Consider the following 22,632-nt stretch of genomic DNA (forward strand, 5'->3'; position numbering starts at 1 on the left):
TAGTATGTCTACTTGAAACCAACAGAACCAGGTTAGTCATGACTTAACTTGGATCCCTCTGTGTGTGTGTCTTGTCCTCAGCTTCTAATGCCCAATTCAGAGCGTTCTACCCACACTTCCTGAAGCACCAAGTTCTTATTCCTGTATACAACTGCATTCCTAAGCAGCACACAAAGGACACAGAAGTGCATTAACAGCTGACACACCCCTTTCTCCTCACCCACATTTTGCAGGACTACCATTCTTTTAGGACCCAAATGCCAGTTGTGAGGAATGGTATGCATGTGAAAGTTACAAAAAACCTTGGGGAAGCAATCTGGTGTTTTACCTGCTGAGGCTGGTTCAAATATTTTGTGGCTCTCACGCCCCAGACAGCAATTTCACTTTGTACCAATCTCCTATAAGATACAATTATAAGCAAGGGCCTGTCAGTTTTAATTACTGTATAAAAGGACTCAACAATACTATCACAAACCATGTGTTGCTATATACAGCTGTCAGCACTGAGACTGTTTTTATACTAAATGTCTTTTGCCCTTTGAGTGCTGAACAAGGCAAATTGATCAAGGCAGTATCAATTCAAGGGCATGTTCTAGTTAAATATAGTCCGAGTGCACAGGTCATCTAGCTCCATCATTCCTGGTGACAATACCCTGGAAGATTATCTTCTGAGATAGAAGAATTACTATAAACACATTATAACACAAAATGACTTCCAGGATGGAGTTGCAGGAAGCCAGGCTATTTTCCCTTTCAGTAGAAAGAATCAAAGGGATCCAAGATCTTTGTTCACAGTAAGGGTAAGCTAATGCCTTGCAAGGAAGTGGGGAGAAAATATATGGGAGGATGTTTTGATTAAACTCCTATTCTACCCTGTAATTAGAGAAGTTTTTTTAAAGTGTAACCATGACAATTAATCCCAAGGCTACAGGAATGCTGTTGCACATGGGTTAAGGTGCAACAGGTCTGATGACAAGTCAGACCCTGAAAATCTGGGGTAGGAAACACTCAAAACGGCACTAATGTTAGCCCAATACTCCCCTTCCCCAATCACACAGTCCTACAGTTGTGCTTCTGGATAGCTCCCTACCTCCAGTAAGTAAACTACATAAAGCTCCGAGTCAGAATCACCAGTACTGTTATTTTCCTTATGCAGTTTTAAAAATAAAGTCAATGCCATGTACACAAAAGATTCCATGTACACAAAAGATTCCACTGGATTTAGCATCAACCTGGAAGTAACTGTCACCCCCTAGTTCTGTGTTCACAATTAATAAAGTAGATTATAACCCCAATTTCACCTCAAATTACGCACTGAAAATTGGAAGTAGTACTGTTACTGTATCAACTTAAGATATTTAAGTGTTAGGTGGTAACAAAATTATCTCAAGCAAGCTCAATTAGAGCTACAATCCTGTACCCACTTAAAGGGGAACAAACCCCACTGAACTCAACAGGACTTTCTTAGATTGCACTGTTAATCAGGAAGATTATTCAAAAGTGTCACAACACAGCACTCTTGAGAGGCCTAGTCCCCCTCTGTAACCTATTTTATTTCCCCCCTTTAATCCTTAAACATCACATTTTGCTAGTTCATGATACTGTCTTAGTCCCAAATCTTAAGGGTGTGCTTTGGAAGGCAGTTCTTTAGCAGGCAGATGTGACAAAGTCAGACACAGAACACGCAATGCTCTCCTCACAGTGCAGATGAGTGATCTTGGCTTCTGGGTGACTGACATGATTCCCCCTTACATCTACATCAGCTTTCCCTCATATTACACGTGATCTGCAGAGCACTTCTGTCTCTGAAGCTTCAAGCAACTTTCTCTATATACATAGTCAGTATTACTATTTAAGAGTCCTGCTCCTAGTTTCAGTCTCTCTTTTTTATATAAAAGTGCATACATATATAAAGTTTGTATTCTACAAATTTTTGTAACTTTCTAATGTTGCTCGAACAAAGAGGCATTTCTTCTTGCAGCTGCACAATCACAGTTCTTCACTTACAAACAAGTAGCTCTAGCTATTGTGTGACAGGCTAACTCACGGAGCACTCTGCCGATGCAGTCTCCCAAGACACAGGAGGCTGCTCGATTGGAAATGAACCAGAATAGCATGATTTGTGGACTGCACACATCACAGTTCACAGAAGCAAATCATGGAAGTAGACCTCTCTGAGGCACCAACTGAATCCAGCGCTCTGATATGAAGGTCAAACACAACCATAACAACAAAGTAGTGCTTCCCCCTTTGACTCAAGATAAGCCTATGGTATCTGCAACCCAATCAAAGGATTTTGCACATAGCTGTCAACTTTTCCCTTTTCTTGGGAGGAATCCTATTCGGAATAAGGGAATTTCCCTTAAAAAAAGGGAAACGTTGGCAGCTATGATTCTGCATTCATCAAGAAGCTGAAGCTAGCAGGGAAAGAAAATGAGTCAGGGCTTTTTCTTTTAAATCAGCTGAGCACCTTAGCAACAACAGTTCATCTATCTTCCTTCCCTGCAAGAGGCAAGCAGAGAGAGACTAAAATGCCAAAGGCTGGGAGCTCCTCATTAAGATTCATTATAAAGGGGTCATTCCACACCAAATCACCTGATTTTAACACTCAACCATGCTCTCACGACTCAAGATTGATACACGTGTCAGTTGTGGTTTGCACGCTATGGCTTATTGAACCTACCAGAAGTAAAATGACAAAAATTCACTTTGGATGGTTGGTGACCCTTTTCTGTGGCACTTGATACCATTTTTATACCTTATTTTTAAAGAGGCCACAATTAGCTTTATTTTGATACCAAAATAAGCCCAATCGGTTGAAAAATAACCAAAACAGGTTTTTTCTAAACTGATGCAGAAAGTGCATTAGCCTAAATTGTGCGAAAATCAAAAATGTCAAAAATTCTCCTGCGCCCAATTTTGGATCAAAAAAATCTTAAAATACTAATTTGAGGTTATCTCATAGGTATCTACACATAAATTTTTTTTGAAGAAAATCTGAGTCGTGAGAGCACATGGCACCAGGTGATTTGGCGTGGAATGTCCCACAGTGAACTCAAATCTCTACAACCTGGAAAGCTCCTTTAAGCGACTCAAGCATGAACGCAATTCATTCATGAAGCGCAACTAGATGAGTTGTATTTTACTTATGAGAGAGAAAAGCAACCCAGTATCTCTGGTTCAAATGTAACGCTATGTCAGAGATTGTGGTTTGTTGCTCCCACTTGTGCTAGGGGAGGAGTGACATGACAGCCAGCCATTAACTATGGTTTACACAATGCAAATGCAGCCACTATGACGAGATACACCCCGTCCCTTGCAGCAATAGGGAACTGCTCAAACTCTGTGGAACCTTGCAATCAAGACACCAGCTAGAACAAGATGCCATTAACCAACTAAATAAAAACCTTAATAGTAGTTCGAGAACAGTGAAGAGGAGTGTTTTAAGTGCTGTGCTTATCAGGTGGCAAGGGGAAAAGGAGTGTATCAAACTACATAAACTGCAAGAATACATTTGCCTAACATACAGTTTATGCCTTATATCCATGGCAAAACTAGTATCCTCTTGGCAGTGCTACATTTCCACTTAATACTGTATAGTACCTGGATAGAATTGAGGACTAAATGAGTATTAGTATATTTAACACTAAAAAGGCTACATTTAAAAATGTGCTCTATAGTGAATCAATAAGAAATTCTCTATCCCAAAGAGAAAAAAGATAACTAAGAATATCCAAGTACATTATAAAATCTATACAGAATTTTTTTTTTTTAGCAAAGAGATTTTAAAAATGTGCAAATGGGCCCCTATTCTTCAAAAAGAGGCATCTGTGCACACTCTTTAAGTGATGTGATTCAGGTTAGAACTGAAGCTCAATTATGAACAAACTCAACCTGACCAAGTTTCAACATTCAGATTTTGAGATATTTCTCTCTGGCTGAAGTATATTGAAAAATGGTGTTTGTGTGTAAGTAAAATAGGGGTTGGGTGTATCTATCTGCGATACAAGTTATTCACTTGCCAAATCTCAACAATCTACAACCAGATTAGACTTAAAAATCCAAAATCCAAACAGCATGTTGCATGACTGATAACGTAAGAAAAATTTGAAAGTCAATTAGGAGAATTTGGCTGGACATTTTGCCCCCTTCAGTTTTGTAACAAGCTCTAGGTCATACCCCATTAGCAAGTTGGTAGTGAAGTGAGAGTGTAGGGAAGGGAAGGGAAGGGAAGGGGAAACAGAACAGCTCTCTGGGGTTTCTCAACAGTTGGAAGAGTGCATGTTCCCCAGCTGGCCAGCTGCCAACATCAGAATGTCTTTCTTCTCCTTGTGGAACCGCAGCTCTTTCCCAGCCAGCCGGGCTTCATCCAATTCCCGCTCTGTTGAGGCCAGCTCCCTTGAAAGAGCCCCTGGGATATTTTGCTCCCGATTGACCCAGTCCATTGCCATCTGGTTCCTTATATCGTCATCGAGAGCACGGTGAGAGTAGTGAGCCAACACCTCCTAGCAGGAGGGAGAGAGAGAGAGATCAGCAGATGAGCACTTGACTGATGAAACTAGTGTCTTCCAAATACCAGGGCTGTGGAATGGAATGGGCAGGGACCAACCACAGAGGAACCACTACGGCCAGCCCATCTGCCACTGAGATGATGTGCATACTTTAAGCGGGACTTCAAAGAAGACTGGGCAAACAGAAATTGATTGGCACAGATAGACATGGCTAAGATGCAGTAGTGAGGGCTAGAGCAACAAGAAAGCTTAGGCAATCACCTCTTGTTGGTGTGCCTGCCTGGAAATTCACTAGCCCCATGACGACCCAAGTGAGTATGCTCAAATAAACTTTGTTGAATAGGGAAGCTTACCCAGCCTGTGCTGAAGGCAAGTGGCGACATATTAAAGCCTTTACTACAAAATAAAAAAAAAATCCTTTTTTTTATTCTAAGAACTAACTTAGTTGGTCTTTAAGGTGCTACAGGAAGGAATTTTTTTATTTTGACTATGGCAGACCAACACGGCTACCCATCCTTTACTACAAAGACGTTCATGGGTTACACCTGGGTTCACCCTCCCATACTGCATTGGGAGAATCCACTGCCAGCCACATGAATCCCACACAGAAGACAGGATTGTCAGTCCAAAGGTTCAGGAATCCCATCTGCAGCTCTGCTTACCTGTCGTGAGCACTGTCTCTCTCGCATGGCTTTGAGGCTGCCATTCCAATGCAGCAGCTGGAAGACGGTCATCAGCTCCTGCCAAAGGAAAGCAGCCCAATTTTAAGCACTGTTTCAACACTAATGAAGCAAAGAGAAGGAAATTAAAGAGATGTCCACTGATGGGTGAAATGCTTCTCAGAGGAAGTGTAACTAGATGTTCTGAGAGAGAGAAAGACACCTTCACCTACTATGGCTCAGCTCCAAGGCATCCCACAAGGCTTCATCTTGCTCCCACCCACCCACTCTTTAACATCTACATGAAAATGTTGAGTGAGGCATCGTCAACATGGGGATGACACCAAACTCTGTTTCTCTTTTTCATCAGACTCTGGAAGCACTGACCAGTGCCTGAGATCTGTAATGTACTGGATAAAGGTGAATAAACAAGGTCAATTCAGACAAAATGGAGTTGTTGTTGGCAGTGGATAGCTCATCCATCTATAAAGGTGGTGCTTAAATCTACTTAGGCAACACTCTGTCTAATAAAACAGGACCACCATTTGGGAGTGCTCACAGAACCATACTTGCTATTGGAGTTGCTGGTTGCCTGCTTCTGTGGCATGGAGTTCTAGTGCACCAGCTGCTACCTGTTATAGACCAAGATGGCCAAGCCTCAGTTGACCATGTTCTGGTAGCCTTGTCCATTAGACTACTGAAAAAGCATTGTACATGCAGCTGCCTTTGAAAATGGTGTGGAAACTCAAAATACAGCTGTGAGGCTGCTAACAGTGACCAGGCACTGGAAACGTCTCTTGCTGGTGAGAAGAGACACATACATGCAGGTTCCCAGTCCGTTCCAGGCCCTAGCCAAAGTGTTGGGATTTTCCTTTCAGTCCATTCACAGGGAAGAGTCAGGATGAAGGATTGCCCTCTCTAAAAGAACTTAGCTGCATGAGATCATATTTGGAAGCCCTCCCTCAAAGTTTCCATCATTATGGATGTGGTGGGTGGTGACTAGAGAAAAGGGCCTTCAGAGTCGTGGTGCTCCATTTGTGAAATGTTCTCTCTGGGGAGGCTGACAGGGTGCCTGCCTGCTATGGTGTCGTTTTGGCAACAGGGAAATATGTTTTGCTTTTCCCAGGTCTTTGAAACTCTGAATTATAAATCCATGTTTATCGGCTTTATGCTGCTCTTAGACTGTGGATTGTTTGTGTTTTATTGTATGCCTTTATTATTTTATACAGTACTTTTGTGTAAACTACCCTGTGAAAGATTTTGACGGGTGGAGTATAAATACATAAAATTGGTGTCCCCCAACCCCTCTCCATTCTCTAAGAGTATAGCTTTCTCAATTTATAAAGCTTTAATAAACCTAAAATGTAGCAAAAATGCTGTGGGAGATGGACATAGAAGCACAAATAGCAATAGACAGCTTTGTGGTCCAAGATACCATAGAAATTGGTTTATGCAAAAATCGGTATCCTCATTAAAACTTCTGCATAGGTGGCACTATACACCTGTGAGGCTATCCCAAATATCTTAGGAAGTCAACCCTAATTGTTGGAGGGGGTGCACAGTCAAAGGTACATATTTCCATATGTGGTGGCTTTGCGATATCATTAAAATATATTCAAATAAGTCAGTCTGATATATAACAAAACCACTGAAATATACAGTGGTACCCCGCAAGACGAACGCCTCGCAAGACGGAAAACCCGCTAGACGAAAGGGTTTTCCGTTTTGGAGGCGCTTCGCAAAACGAATTTCCCTATGGGCTTGCTTCGCAAGACGAAAGCCCATAGGGAAATCTCCGGGACAGCGGGGAAGCGCAGCGCGTCTTCCCCACTGTCCTCTGACCTCCTCCGAAGGCTGGCGGTGGGGCGGAGAGACCTCCTCCCGCCGCCAGCCTTCGGAAGCCTGCTCCAAAGCCTGGCGGTGGGGTGGAAAGACCTCCTCCCGCCGCCAGCCTTTGGAAGGATGCTCCGAAGCCTGGCGGCGGGAGGAGGGCTCTCTGCCCCACTGCCAGCCTTTGGAAGGCTGCTCCGAAGGCTGGCGGCAGGAGGAGGTCTTTCCGCCCCATCGCCAGCCTTCAGAAGGCTGTCCTGAAGACTTGCGGTGGGAGGAGGGTTTTCCTTCCCACCGCCAACATTCAGAATGCTGTTCTGAATGTTGGCGGTGGGGAGGAAAAACCCTCCTCCCACCGCAAGCCCCGTGAACAGAGGAGAAGCGCTGCGCCCCTTCCCCTCTGTTCCCGTACCTGTTCTGAAGGCTTGCGGTGGGGAGAAAAGCCCTTCTCCGCACCGCCAGCCTGGCAAGCGGTTTCCATAGGAACGCATTAATTGATTTTCAATGCATTCCTATGGGAAACCGTGCTTCGCAAGACGAAAAACTCGCAAGAAGAAAAAACTTGCGGAACGAATTAATTTCGTCTTGCGAGGCACCACTGTATCATGCACTAGCACTACTTGGGCTTACTATCCTGTCTGCCCAAGATTACCCTAATTATGACCACTTAGCCAGATGTTGGGCTTAACTTCAATTCTTGGTGCACCAGCATATGGTCAATAGCATTGGGCAAGAAACTAACATGTCAGGTCAGAGTAGGAAAGGACAAACATAATCCCTATTCCTTTTATAACATATGGCAAATGTTACTGAATACATTAATTTTTCAGACTGTGGCAGGAATCCACCCAACACTCATGGGGAAATGTGGCACGATCTTTTAGAATAATAAAAAGAAACTATGCAGACTTTTGTCATGCTATGTAATAATCATATCGGAACAAGTTGTTTGTTGTTTACTGTTGTAACAATTGTTTTCTCAGAATGTATCTTCTGTACCATGGAAAATAAATAAAAACCTTTTTTAAAAAATTGGTATCACCCAAAATTATTGGCAGAATTCTACCAAGTGCATTTGCCCCTAATAAAAGAAAAGCCAAGAGCCTCCACAAATCTGTTGTAAGTTTTTGTATTTTGGGGTGGAATTGAGTGCCAGCTTAACTGTTCCCCAGCTGTTTGTCTCCAAAACAGTGTCATAGGCAGAGGGATCACAGCACCAGGGGTGAAAATCCCAGCTCTTACAAAGGCCTTTTGTATGTCCTATGAGGCTAGTAAAAAATGCAGCATGATAGAGTTCAAGACAATGCAGGCCTGTTGCCTAGAAGAGCCATTCCAGCTGCCTTGGGAAAATACCCTGACACTTACACAGAAGGACTGTGAAGACCGTCACAGATTCTCATGGTTTGGGTCTGCTGTGTGCATGTACCACTAAGAATCCTAGAGCTACAAAACTGCATGAAAGCCAGCAGAAGCTCAGGCCAAAAACTATCCCATAAACCTCCCTCACGTAGGCAGGCAGGCAGGTCCATAAATACAGCAAGAGCATGAGGTAATACATAACCAACTGAGTCACTCTGTATAAGCAGGGCCACTAATATAAACCTTGCTCTGCTAACCTACTGCAATGTTATCATAACTAGAGAAGGAGACATCAGCACCAGGGAAGCTGATTTGCAGTCACAGGCTGAGGCACCTGCCTTCAAAAAGAAAAAGAAAAAAACAAATCTGGCTCCATTCCAGCCCCTAGCAGTGAAACTCTGGGGCCCAATTTTCCCTTGACATAATGTCTCTCTATTGTCTATTCAGTGTGCTGCTAGCACAGAGTGATCATCAGAGATTTCTTCCTAGACACACAATAAGCAACGTTTACATTCCATCAGTGCACTTTAAGGTTTAATTCCTTAAGCATCCTGCATGATACCTCTGCCATTCACAGACACTAAGCTTTCAAGTCCCACTACAGTATAAACTAGAGGTGGAGTTCTCAAACTGTGGTCCATGGGCCACCAATGGTTAATGAGCTTGATTCAGGTAGTCCACAGCATGTCTGTGGATTTTGGTTGAAGAAGGGGGATGGCACATCCATCACATTAAATATTCATATTAATTATTAATTTTATTGCTTCTTTTATTTCTTATACCGCATTTTATTGTATTACAATGTGAATTCTACAAAATTCAAACACCATCAATAGGAAATAAAAGAAGCAATAAAATGAAAATGAAAAATCATATAGCATCTAGCACAGTGCATTACAACTGCTACAACAGGCAGAAAAATAATTAAGTGTTCCATCACAACTCTTAGCAATTTTGAAGTGGTCGGGGGGAGGGGAGGGAGTGACAGAACTAGACAAATTTCTCTCCTCCTAAAAGCAGAATAAATACAAAGCATAAATTCCTTAAATTGTCACAAGATTGAGGATTTAGAGTTGGTAAGAAATTCAAAAGCCATCACTTCAGTCTACTGCCCAATCGATTACAAGCTTTAATCCCTTAAGTACCTATTTTAAAGCTAACTGCAGAGGTGTTACGTCTTAAAATATTCATCTTCCTGAGTTGTAGCAAATTAAGCCCTCTGCTGCTCAGCAGTGTGTGTCTGAACTGGAAAAAAATACTGCATTACGAAACCACTTGGGTTCCCTTTCTACTTTGCATTTAATAGGCCTTTTTTTTTAATGCAGCCTGACTGGTCCCATTATGCATACAGCACACAAGGCTGGAATGAAGGGCTGGCCCAACACATTTTGCTGCCTGTGGCAAAGTACAAGGCGGCACTACCTCTCATTCCATGTACATAGATTGATCAGGCTGGCAGCAAAATCTTACTTTAATACTGGTAATGAGAATGTGTCTTCCACGGCGCCTGAGGGCAACGGGCTAGGACAAGGTAGCCGACATGGCACACAATCCTCTTCTTCCCAACAACTTGCTGCAGCTCCCTCCTGCCTCACTTTGCCTAATGGTAGGGCCAGCCCTGGAGGAATGATTAATCATATTAAAAAGAGTACCTGGAACTCTAACATGGACTTTCCTTTGTTTGACTCCAACATGAAGCGGAAAGCACCAATGCCTGTGCTTGGATTATCTGCTTCTTCTCTATTGCCCTGCAAGAAAGACAAACATTCAAGGAGCTTAGGGCAGACAGACCTCTAAGGAGGTATTTCCACAGCATTTGGATACAAGCAAGGGTGTGATGTTTAATAGACATCCTTCTTTCTCAGACAGGGCAGCCTTGGTGGACTGCTCTGAGTAAAATGTATTTGTGGGGAAAGCTGTATATAAATAAACAAACTATGACTATACTGAGATTAAGAGAAACTGAAACACTGGCAAACTCTGTCTCTTGTCCATACCCAAAAAAGAGAGGGAAGGGTGAATTCACAAGCTCAAGGCTTTGCTCAGGCTCATTCCAGCTCACACACATAGCACTAACCCATGGTTTAGCATAACATATAAACATAGCCATTTTCTTATGGTTGCAGGACAGCTGAAGAAAGATACACAAGCTATTTAAGAATGACTCTTATATCTCAATTTGATGGTTCACAAATAAGCTTCCTCACACCACACAACAGGCATTCCAGTTACACTCACACAGAAATAACTAAACCAGAGTTCATCTAGTTTAATAGGCATTCACACTCCCAGTCCCTAGAACTGTGGCTCAGCAAGAGTATGGCTAGCAATTTAGCCAAACCCCCACTATTCACCATATTATGGTTCCTAAGATTATTTGGCGCTTAAATATGTACACAACAAAAAGTTTAGAGTGTAGATATGCAATGAACTTCAATACATTTTGCTGTCTTATTAATCAAGCATCAAGTGCTTACACTAGGCATTTAGAGTGGAATTGTCATACATTTTACAGGGCATCAGCCAAATATTGTCACCCTGTTTCCCCCCCTGTGGTTTTTCTATCCTCAGACTACAAAAAGTCAGGACTTCCCCCACAACCCATAGAGCAGTAGAGTAGTGCAATCTCTACAGGTGTGTAGATGCCTTCAGCACCACTCAGTTTGGTGTCATCTGCAAATCTAATGAGCATAACCTCTACCCAGGTTATTTATAAAGATGTTAAACACCACTAGGCCTGGGACAGAACTCTGTGGCACTCTACTTCTATATGTAGCAGAATGTATACATAGAAAAAGCAAATGTGTAGAAAGGCAGTTCCAATTCTGCTTGTAATTTACAGCAGAAAAGCAATGGTTGGGTGGTAGTTGGAGCCACTCCTTCTGGAAGCAGGTAATTAATGCAGAAGATATCAAACACAAAAATATATGAACTTGATTTTCAGATAAACAGGTGTCTAGTGTACTGAAACCTATGATCTCACAATTGCATAGCACTTTAGGATCTTTATCCTATTTTTCCTCAACACTGAAAAGCTTTATTCCCACTATAGAGAAAAGGGTGAGGTGAGAGCAATTTGCTCAAGGCTGTCCCATAAACCCATGACAGAGGCAGGATTTGAACCCAGATCAAACATTCCACCTCCACCATGAACCACAAAAAGAAGAGAGTTATCAGTTTTGGTTTTTTTAAAAGTATTTCACAATAATGTTGATCAGAGCTCAGAAAACTCTGGTGTGCTTTTGCATGGCTCTGGAATTAGAACAGTTTAGTACTCCAGAGAGCTTCCACACAGGGTGTAGTGAAAGTGTCAAGGGCAAATTAACAAAAATGCAACTGGGAGAAGCTCTGCATTCAATAGAGAAGAGAGCATGGGCTGGGTGGGTGTTTAACAGTTTATTTTGATGACATTCCCAGAGTTGTTAGAAACCTTGCCAATAAGGGTTTCCAGATGCAAAGAATTTCCCTTCCCATGGAGTCGTGATGCTTCCCAGCAATTCTGTCCCCACCAATTATAGCCGCAGGGCTTTGAAAAGCACTCACGTTGAAAGATGCCAGAGCCTCCGAGACACTCTTCTCAATAAACTCGTCTGTGATTCTCCGGGACGGATGCTCATTGAACACTGAATTCATCAGTGCAATTTTTGCTGCACTCCTCCTGGCTTCAGCTTTGGTAGGACAAAACTAGGGGGCGGGCAGAGACAGAAGAACAGGGCATGCTTAAGAACAGGAATCAAGAAAGCCAAGATCAGTTAGATCCCACATACTATGAAGTATGTATTCTACCCCAAATTACTAGGTTGCAGCTATGCATGCTGACATGGTGCTCTCCAACATCCTGAAGTCATTAGGAACGGGCTCTTTAAACCCAAAAACTCCAGTCATCTACAATGCAAGAATTACACAAGCAGCTGAAGTCAGCACATATTATTTAGAGAAGGAAATACCACAGCTGGGTCTGTCAACAAAATTAATTAGCTAAAACCAAGCTGTGAACACCCTATTCTAAACACCCATTGCTGTTCTCCAAGTGGGTAGGCAGTTCAGAAACCAGGATTGCTTGTTTGGGATACCTGTTTTAAGCCCACTACACAGAGCCTGGGTTCAGCCAAAAGTAACAGCCAAGACTTCCAAGTGTTAAATCTGTAACCTACCGGAATTGAGGTAGGAAGGAAGATATATTGAAGTTTATGGCACAATGACACTTACACCAGAATGCTTCACACACTGGTCTTGGACAATCAAGAGACTTATGATTTACTACAGCAATTGGATGGACTTTAAGGAATAATCCACACAAAAGTTTAATGCAGGCTTCAGGCTGCTTGTGTCTCAATCTGTGAGTGTTTGTAGTATCCATCCACATAACATCCAGCTCTTCTAACTGGCAGCCCACACTTTCCCTCAAACTTGGATTTCCCCAAACTGCCTGCTAAGTGTAAAAATGAAATATAAAATTACAAGTTACCCAACTGTGTGGGGTTTTAGTGTATGGAGAAGTTTTGCTGGGTGCTATCTATTGCCACACCCCTACCTCCATTTGCACCTCATCTGAAAACAAGCTGGCCATTTTGTTTCCAATAGCCCAAAGGAAAGGATTCAGCATGCCTATTTCCACCAGTTGTTGCTGAAGGAGCACTGGCAGTATTTTTCATCATTGTGGTGTGTGAAACAACACTATTTCCAATTTTTGCATGTTGAGGTCACATTTGCAGAACAGAAATCAAACATGCACACACCACAACGATGCTCCCATCAAGGACTGCCTGCTGGTATGAACAGGTAACACTGGTTTAGAAATTAGAGGCAAAAGAGTTAAGCATGCCTGCACATACACACCCCTGCACATGGGAAAATTGGTTTTGAGCTATCCACCATATGAGATAACACTCCTGTACAGACAGGCCACATATTTTGATGAAAGGAATGGATGGCATCTATCAAGCAAAACCTCCTAGGTGAGGTGAGCTTAAAAAGAGACACCATTTTTGCCCACTAAGTCACCATTAAATCCAGAACCATTTTGCTGGGGACAATCAAGCCCTTCCAAACATAATTAGCACCACTGCAAGAGATGCATGCACATTTTGTGTTAACTGTTGTGCCTACCAGATTGTGTCCGTGATGAATCACACACACATACACAGACCACGGAGCAGCTCTCATATCCACAGGATATATTTGTACAATTCTCTAGCTGCCTGTGCTAGATCAGGGCTAGTGCCATGGTTGTGGTATGAAGGGAAATTTTCTGGCTTTGATCCACTAAAGCCATCTGTACACAGCCTAAGGAACTTTTAATCAACCCCACCAGATCAGAGTTCCAGACCACCACAACATAAAGTAATCAAAACATCTAGTTAACACATTCTAACCTGAAAACTGCCAAAACAGCTCCCCCCAGGCAATGTGACATAACAGACATAAGGAGGACTGTTTGATGGGACCATCTCATAAACCACCAGAGCACCATTTTTCAGATCAGCACCACGTGATTGCTTCATCTGCCAGAATTCCTGGAGAGCTTCCACAACGTTGACTGAAAATAGAGAAAGAGGCATATATCATAATAGAGTATTTACACAGAAGGCAGCAAGAGGAATATAATCTACAATCATCATTTGCTGCTTATCATCCCCCCACCCCCAAGAGAGATACAAAGACAGGTTCAACCATGACCAAGGGTCAGCAGCCAAATCTGAAGCATGTTGCCTTAGACGTTCAGCATCCTTGGGACATGTCCAAAGCTAGAGGGGGAAAAGGAAAGCCTGTGGTGATAGTTACTGAGTAAAAGTTATTCTAAGGCATACAATACTATACTCAGGTTGACTTTTAAAATGCCTCAAAGGACTTGTTTTGAGGCAGAAAAAAGTTTAAAGCATGAAATTGCAACTCATTTCCCCCTAAAAATAGGCACCCTCTTGACATTTAAAAACTAAGATACTACTGCATAATGCCTTGTGTGCTATTCTGATGCAACTGAAAATAGTTTGAGAGTGGGCAGGTTAAGAGCATCCATTAATAGTCTGACTGACCTGCCCAGACACACCTAGCACAATTCATAATATTTTTCTGTGCTAGATTTTGAAACAGACATACAAGAGAAAGCAAGCAGCTGATTCAAGATTCATATGTGGTATTTCTCGGCAAATTTAAGGATTTGGGGATAGCACATCATACAAGTATTTTTAAGATGTAAAAAAAAAAATAGAATTAAGAAGAAGAAGAGGAGTTTGGATTTGATATCCCGCTTTATCACTACCCGGAGTCTCAAAGTGGCTAGCATTCTCCTTTCCCTTCCTCCCCCACAACAAACACTCTGTGAGGTGAGTGGGGCTGAGAGACTTCAAAGAAGTGTGACTAGCCCAAGGTCACCCAGCAGCTACATATGGAGGAGCGGAGACTCGAACCCGGTTCACCAGATTACGAGCCTACCGCTCTTAACCACTACACCACACTGGCTCTCTTAAGCCATACTGGACCATAGAAAAAATATCAGAAACCCACAGAAGGAGAATGCCTTTATTAGGACCACCCACCTCTTGGGGTAGAGAGTTACAGAGCCACAAAAATAAAGGCCTTGTCAACAGAAAAGTTTCACTTGGTGGTAGAACACTGAACTGGGTCTCCAATGAAGAGCTATGTAGGTGGGCAGAATCCAACCTTCAAGTGCCTTAGTCCTAAATCATTTAGGGCTTTAAAGGAAATGAGCAGCACTTTGAACTACACTTGGAAATAAACTGTAAGGCAAAGAATCTGGTACAACAACCATGTTCTAGATCTCTTTCTTTAAAAAAAAAATTTGGTCACAACTCTGTCACAATGTGCACCCGTTAAAATTTACCGTATGTGATCTTTTCAAAGCGCAGCTCCAAGAAGAGCACATTACAATGATCCAACTTATTTTAGATATTTTTTTATAAAATGCTATGACCTATCTTTCTTGATAAATTCAAGGTTGATTCACATTACTAGGACATGTTTTATAATAGCTAAATCTGCCTTGCTCAGCAAAAGATGCAGCTGGTACACAGGACTCAGCTATACAAAACCATTTAAGTCCACAGCTACCATCTGGGTACCAAGGAGCAATACTAGGATCAAGAGCACAAACACACATAAACCTGGCTTTTCAAGCAGAGTGCTATCAGCTCTAACAGAAGCTAGATGCCTAACCCCAAATCAGCTTTTCAGATAATTAGAAATACTTTTGCCTTATTTCAATTCAATATCAGCTTGTTCACCCACATCCAGTCTTTCATCAAGCTCTTTCAGGACTTCTATTGCCTCCCCAGAATTTAATGTAACTGGTGCTTGTCATCAGCATATTGATGGCACTCAATCCCACATCTTCAGACAACTTCTCCAAGCACAGTAGCTGCATTTAGATGCTAAGCAAAACAGAGGATGGAGGCAGAACACTGCAGACCTCATTAGCCAATGCTGATGAAGTTGAGTAGTCAAATTCCAATAGCATCTTTGAAGCTCTACCCTCCAGGAAGGACTGGAACAATTGCAAAACGGTGTCTTCCAGTCCACCCTATCTAGGCAATCCAGATGGATACCATGATTTGTGGAAGTGCAAGGAGCAACAGAAATTGATTAAGTGGGGTGCATCAAATCTAGATTTTTCAGAATCACCACCATCTCTCTTCTCCATGCAAATCTACAGCAAAGAAAAAGAATTTTCATATTAATGTGAATTAGCTTGATTAGCTCTAGGAAGAAGAGGCATAATAGATACATATGCTGCTAAAATAGTTTCAGCAAGATTCTGAGGAATGACTATTAATGGAGATTTTTCAGATTTGGGGTTTCCTTTATACACATGTGCATGCTCTCTCTCTCTCTCTCTCTCTCTCTCTCTCTCTCTCTCACACACACACACACACACACACACACACACACACAGCAGTTACTAATGAAAGGAACTCACAGGAAACCATAAACAATCTGTGCAGTATGCTGTATGGGAAACCATTGAATGCCTGGAATTCAAATGTGGGCAAGCAAAATTTATTTTTACTAATGTCAAACATGCACTTTCATTCCGAAGAAGACCTAAAGTCTTCTTCTGTAGTAGTTTGTCAAGCTATCACAAAGCAACCAAACCCATAATGCACAATCAAATATATTAGCATTTTTATGTTAGTATGCCTTTTATTTGCTTGCTCAAAAAAAATCCAATCAAAATAATTCCCCTAAAGCAGATTCTACCCTGGATGGTACATAAAATATGCACACACACCCAGGTCACTTACCAAAGCCCAACTGTTATTTTCAAAGGGCAGCTTTACTCATGCATCAAAAGCTGGGAGAGAAAATTTCAGGGCTGGGTCAATTTAACTGTTAAAAGTAGCCCATCAGCTGAACTAAATACCCCTGTGGTAAATAAACATTCTAGATTTATGTTATGATGCTTGAAATCAACAGTTGGATAATCTGGTGCCCACGGATGGCATGTCACCCATGGACAGAAGGATGTATATTGCACTGTAATGCCCCCACTCCCATGCATGCAGTGTGAGATTAAGTGAAAAAGCATACCTCTAGAGTATATGGGTGGTATTCTGTGCTAGTCCTACTCAGAGTATACCAACTGAAGTCAACAGATATGACTTAGGTTCATTAATTGCAACAGGTCTACCCAGTAGGACTTAGCTGAATACACACCAAATGAAACAATAGCATTCTAGCTCAGTGTGGAAATGGCTATGGCCAAACAGAGTGAATAGTCTTTAGTAATACTTCTCACTATGCTTCTAAGAATTGTCTGCAAGTGTTTCTTCTCTCAGAATTGGCCATTAGCTTGCCCTCTTCTCCCAGTGAACCCCTACATTATTTATCTAGAATCTTCATGACACAATATCAATTCATCATGTGTCAAGAAAGCAACCAACCGGTTTGTGTCTGTTTGCGATGTTTGAAAGCAGCGAAAATGGTATTTTGTAGCAAGAGCATGGGTGTTCTATTCTCAGCCCAGACAAGATCCCGTTACACACTGTCCCCTTTGTACTGCAAAGTGTTATGTTTGTGAAAGCATGAGGCCAGACAGTGGATAATTATGCTAAGCAGCCGCACTCCTTGACTAAAATTAGTACTTCCCTAGAAGATGGAAACCAGCATTAGCAGACTAAGTACAAATAGTATGAATATTTTGGTTAGAAAAGATACAACAAAATAGTTTCATATTTAAGATTGCAAAAATGCATGAGCTTAGAAACAAAGTCCTGTTTTGCATTTTAATATAATATGTAGAAATAGCAGTGTTATTGTTTTAAAGTTATGGTTTAAAAGTGAATATGATCTGAGAGAGCGAGAGAGTTTGTGGCAATACTGCACAACACAGATTAATTACCGAAGCGATACTTTTCAATCTGTCAAAATATATTAATCCACTATGAAGATGGAATTCATTCTGCAATATCTAAGGGTCAATGCTTTCTTGGTCACCAGCATTCTTAAGAACCCCATTAATGTGACATCTTTAAAAAAGACAAAAACTGTGTGTAGGCTGTAGCGCTTCTCCTAGACCACTTTACTAACTCATATTTTAAATAAATGCAGCCTAGAGGTTCTGATTTTAAAAGGAAGATGGAAAAGCCCAAGGAAAAATAAAATAATTATTTTGGCTAGAAACATTTGAAAAAGCAAGCAATGATGTCTAAGATGTCCAGGTTTCCATGAAGAATTGGCTGAGCCTTTCCTCAAAGTATGCAAACACCGCATAGGAGATAAAAAGCTTAACGAAGAACAGCTTTCCAGAGGCTGCTTACTGGCTCCAACAAGAATATGGAAAAGCAATGCTGTCCAAAGCACTGTGGAAATGAAGCTGGCTTATATTAGAATGGAAGTGTGCTTAAAGATTACAACAGGAGCCACTGTCCACACTAGTTTTTACAGTTGGTTTTACACAGTTGTCTTTGGTCCTCGGGAGAAAGTTGCTACTTCAGTTCTACCTCAGGCTTGGAGCACATATAAACAGTATGAGCTACTGCTCTAGGATGTCTTCCCAACTTCTACAAGCTAATTTATACAAGACTATGCTTATGTATACACAGGTAATCTGAAGACTGTGTATGTAGTCCTTCAGAATATAGGGAAATGATTGAAGAGAGAACAATTACTTGTGAGCTGAAGGAAAAGCTAGAGGCAATATGCTAAGTAAAGCAAGTATGCTACACGAATCTCCTTAACTGCTGGTTCAGAAGTAGTATCAGACATTTCAACGCCAGGGTTCACAAATACTTGGGTCTAACAGAATGCTATTCTCAATCAGCATCCATGTACCATATTAATACTAGCTGGTTTTTTATAAGCCTGGAATTTACTGAGCAGCAAAAAAGGGGAAAAAAGAAAGTCAAAACAAAACACAAAGCCTACACAGATTTGCATAGTAAAAAGAAACCCAGGTTTATGTTAATTGAAATGAGAACCCACTCCATAAATACAAACAGCCAGTGTGACTATGAATTTGCCCAACTCCCTCTATTTTCTTCCCAAACTATTCTCATAAAGAGATCCTCTTTTAGGCTTAATATCATTTATAAAGCCCAATCAGATTGCTATCCATTCTCACATTCTCTCTGAAGAGGGAGAGGAGAGGACAAATAGAGACCTCTTTCACACACACCCCTAATTTACTTCCTCCAGTATTTCAAATGCTCTTGCTTTCTGGAAAGAGCAGACTGAGTTATCCATGTACTGTACTGGGGACACCAAGTGCTCTACATAGAGATGCATTTGAAGAAAAAACAGAAAATTCAACCAGTACACAATGCAATCATTGGTTGGAGTCAGGCAGTTTGAAGTTGTAACACCGATGCTGTACCATTTGCTCTGTATAGCAATGTATTTCTCGGTCCAGTTCATTGAACTCCTAACAACCTTTAAAGCCCTGAATGGTTTGGGCTAGGGTTACCTTACGAACCTGCTATACCCTAATGTACGTTGGATGCCCTGTTGAGAATACAGAAATGCCACATCTTATAGGTGGGGGACTGCAGTTCAGCAGCAAAAGCAATGCCAATCTTAAACGGGAAACTTCAGCACATCCATAAAAACCTACCCCTCTATTACCCTTGCCCTCCAGAACTTTTGGACTACAACTGTGCTGACTGGGGCTGCCCAGAGTGATTGTTCAAAAACCCCTTTCATTGCATTTCACTGAAAGAAATTATATTTCAAAGACCTCAACAAGTACGAAAAGCAGCAGTTCATTTTTACATTTCCTACCTGAGAGTGAGGACGTTTACAGTCAGACCACTGGCTGTTATTTATATCCACTGTTTATGGCCTTGGATCACATACTCTAGTCCCTACCTTGTGTATGACAGCACATCTGACTTGCATATTAAATAGGAAAGAATAAATGATTCCACATGGCCTCAAAGCCTTTCAGAGCCAGGAAAGCAGTGTTGTGTTTAAAGTCACAGATTGCCTGCCAAGCATTCGCTGCTTAGAACCTGCAAGGCGGTGTCTACTTTGCCTGCTGCTGCTGTAGGCCAACATCTGACACCCCAAGTGGCCACAAAGTCTCCCCATTTGGAGCAGAGGACAATATTTTTCCACATAGATGTTTGCATCATTTTAACTGCTCCTTTCCTACATTTCATAAGCCAACCAAACAGCTCTTGAAATTGGCCCATTTTGAGGCTACCCTGGAGTATGTTCACAATTAGGGCCTTCTGTACTATCCCAGAACATAAAAATTGTAGCAGGCTAGAAAACATTTCCCAAAACAGACAAGAAGAACCTGGGCCCCATTTCATCCAAAAACAGGGACAAAACATTGCTAAAAAATACAGCCAATCTGAAAAAAAGGATGGGAGGGAACAGGATTCGCCATTATTGGTGGGAAACTTTCTCAGGGCGGGGGAAGACCCCTTCATTTAACATTAGCTGAAAACAAACATTCTAGACATCTACCCTATGGGTGTACTTAATATAAGCCACATAACACATCAGGCTACAAAAGAAACAAATGGTTGCTTCAGATGTGTAGGATTTAAATAGCTTATTTTTACTTCAAATAGTTAGAAGCCAAAAATGCTAACATCCATACTTAAAATAAATCAATGAACAAATAAAATTATCAGTGGGAAGCAAGCAATCTTAGCAAGCAATCAAGGGCTGGAGATGGGAAGAAGAGGGTGTCTCTACCCAGAACTGCAGGTGCACAACACCTGTACACCTCCCAATTACTGTCTTCCCTCTCCAAGATCCCCCGACTCAAGAATCCACACCACTGGGGCTCCCCAGTTCACCAGACCACAACACTCCCTTACTGAAATCCACAGGACACTTTTCCTCCAGTAGTCAGTTTTGTCACCAAAGAAAGACACTCAGCTCACCTTTTAAATGTAAACAGCTGACTAGTAAAAAGTCAAGTCATTTTTTTGCTCAGAGGCATTTTGACTTCATTTCTTACATTTCTATCTCACTTTTCCTCTAAGAAGCTCTAGGTATTCTGCAAGTCTTCTCCCTTGTTCTGCTTTACTTATTTTTTGTTTCATAAAAATTATACACTGCTTGATTGGTTTAAAAAGAAAGCAATAACCTGCAAAGCAGTTTACAGAAAAATACACCAAATTATCAGCTATTTAAAATGCTAAAAAATAACAAACAAGCAATAAGCTAAAAACAGATTAAAACACACATCAACATTCCTACATATCTAAATGGGCTTATCTAAACTTTTTATGCTGTGAACCACCCCGAGATCTATGGATGAAGGGCAGTATATAAATGTAATCTATAATAATAATAAAGAATGACTATAAACAAAATCATTTTTAATGATAATAATGATAATTTATTATTTATTATTTATACCCTGCTTGACGGGGTTTCCCCAGCCACTCTGGGCAGCTCCCAAGAGAATATTAAAAACACAATAAAACCTCATATGTTAAAAACTTCCCTGAAGGGCTGCCTTCAGATGTCTTCTAAAAGTCAGATAGTTGGCACCAAAATGAGTGCAATGAAGTTTTCTGCCTGATGTCACATCAGCACTGCAAGGCAGGCTGCAGTTAAGAGAAGGCAACTGAATTCTGCACATGCTTCAGCCCTAACTTCTAAAAAGCTGTCCATCAGAAGAGACAGGACCACTCCACATGCTTACTACAGTCTTTTCTAAAAAGCTGGCTAATGGGAAAGCGGGACCATTTTTCCTCAGGGATACATTCGACCTCGTTCCTTACATTTTTCACCCCACTTTTCCTCCTAGAAACTCTGGGCCTTCTGTAAGGCTCCTCCCCGGCCGCCTTTATCCTTACAACAACAGAACAACTCTGCCAGGTAGGCTAGGCTAAGCTTATGACACGGTATCTGCTCCCGCTATGCGAGCCTGGATGGGTGAGGCAGGCACTCTGCACACGCCCAGAGGAGAAAAGCAGATAACGGTGGCCGAGGCAGCCCTTCATCCTCACCGCGGCCGTAGCCTTGCGTGTGCTTGGCGAAGCTCCTGACGACGGCCTCGACGGCCTCCCTCAGCACGGCGGGCGGACCCGTCGCTGCGGCTCCCGGGGGGCTGGATCCGGCTGTCACGCCCGGCAAGAGCGACGGCGGGAGAGGCGGCAGCGGGGGCGGGGGCGGCGGGGGAGGCCCCAGGGTGAGCGACAGCCCGAGCGGCGGCGGGGGCGGCGGCAGCGGCGGCGGGGGAGCCGAGGCAACCGCCAGGGACGCTCCCGCCGTCACGCCAGGCCGCAGCGAGCGCAGCGTGCCCCCAACGCCCGGCTGCAGCCGCTGCACGCGCAGCGACTCCATCATCATGGCGAGCACGGAGGCGTCGGCGGCCCGTCGAGCGACTGAGGGGCGAAATAAATGCTCGGCCCCCGTCCCCTCATGCCAAAGTGTCCGTCACCGGAGCGGGGGAGGCGCCCGAGCTAAGGGCTCAGCCAATGGGAGCGCCCTCCATGAGCCAGGAGGCGGGGCTTCGGCTCCGCCGCGGTCGCGAACACCTCAGGAGCGGAGGCAGAGGATGGAGCAGGAGGGGCTGACGAATGACAGCTCGGCCGGAGCGGGGGAGGTGCCTGAGCTGAGGACTCAGCCAATGGAAATGCAAGGTCCCCAAACTAGGAGGCGGGGGTATTGGGAGGGGTTTCCTCCAATCGCCGTCGTGAACACCTCAGGGGGGGAGGAGCCGGGAGGCCGGCGAATGGCTGCCCAGCTTGGGCGGTAAAGAGAAGGCCGACCCAGCCTCTTAGGATCAGCCAATGAGAACCGTGCGAACCATGGCAAGCGTCGGGATTTCCCCCAATCGCCTTTAAGAG

At 42.7% G+C, this 22,632-nt stretch overlaps 1 protein-coding gene across 1 annotated transcript; it reads right to left on the reverse strand.

Moving 5' to 3' along the window:
- Positions 1-1,559: 1,559 nt before the first annotated feature.
- Positions 1,560-22,205, reverse strand: LIX1L (limb and CNS expressed 1 like). The gene is made up of 6 exons (XM_081175358.1): positions 21,790-22,205; positions 13,735-13,898; positions 11,903-12,043; positions 10,012-10,107; positions 5,174-5,251; positions 1,560-4,505 (listed from the first exon to the last, which is right to left on the reverse strand). The coding sequence occupies exons 1-6, from the start codon at positions 22,130-22,132 to the stop codon at positions 4,263-4,265; spliced, it is 1,065 nt and encodes a 354-aa protein (XP_081031484.1). The 5' UTR covers positions 22,133-22,205; the 3' UTR covers positions 1,560-4,262.
- Between the last annotated feature and the right edge of the window lie 427 nt (positions 22,206-22,632).

This window comes from Podarcis bocagei (assembly GCF_964188305.1).
Source record: "Podarcis bocagei genome assembly, chromosome: 16".
In the NCBI taxonomy this organism is placed as follows: Eukaryota; Metazoa; Chordata; class Lepidosauria; order Squamata; family Lacertidae; genus Podarcis; species Podarcis bocagei.

Bases quoted from the DNA above. Each gene is read 5' to 3' on its own strand.
- LIX1L (XM_081175358.1), bottom strand. From the start codon at position 22,132: ATGATGATGGAGTCGCTGCGCGTGCAGCGGCTGCAGCCGGGCGTTGGG. The intron at 13,899-21,789 runs GTGAGGATGAAG...CTCTATTTTCAG, and splicing joins CACGCAAGGCTACGGCCGCG to TCAACGTTGTGGAAGCTCTC. The intron at 12,044-13,734 runs GTTAGAATGTGT...CCCGCCCCCTAG, and splicing joins GCTGTTTTGGCAGTTTTCAG to TTTTGTCCTACCAAAGCTGA.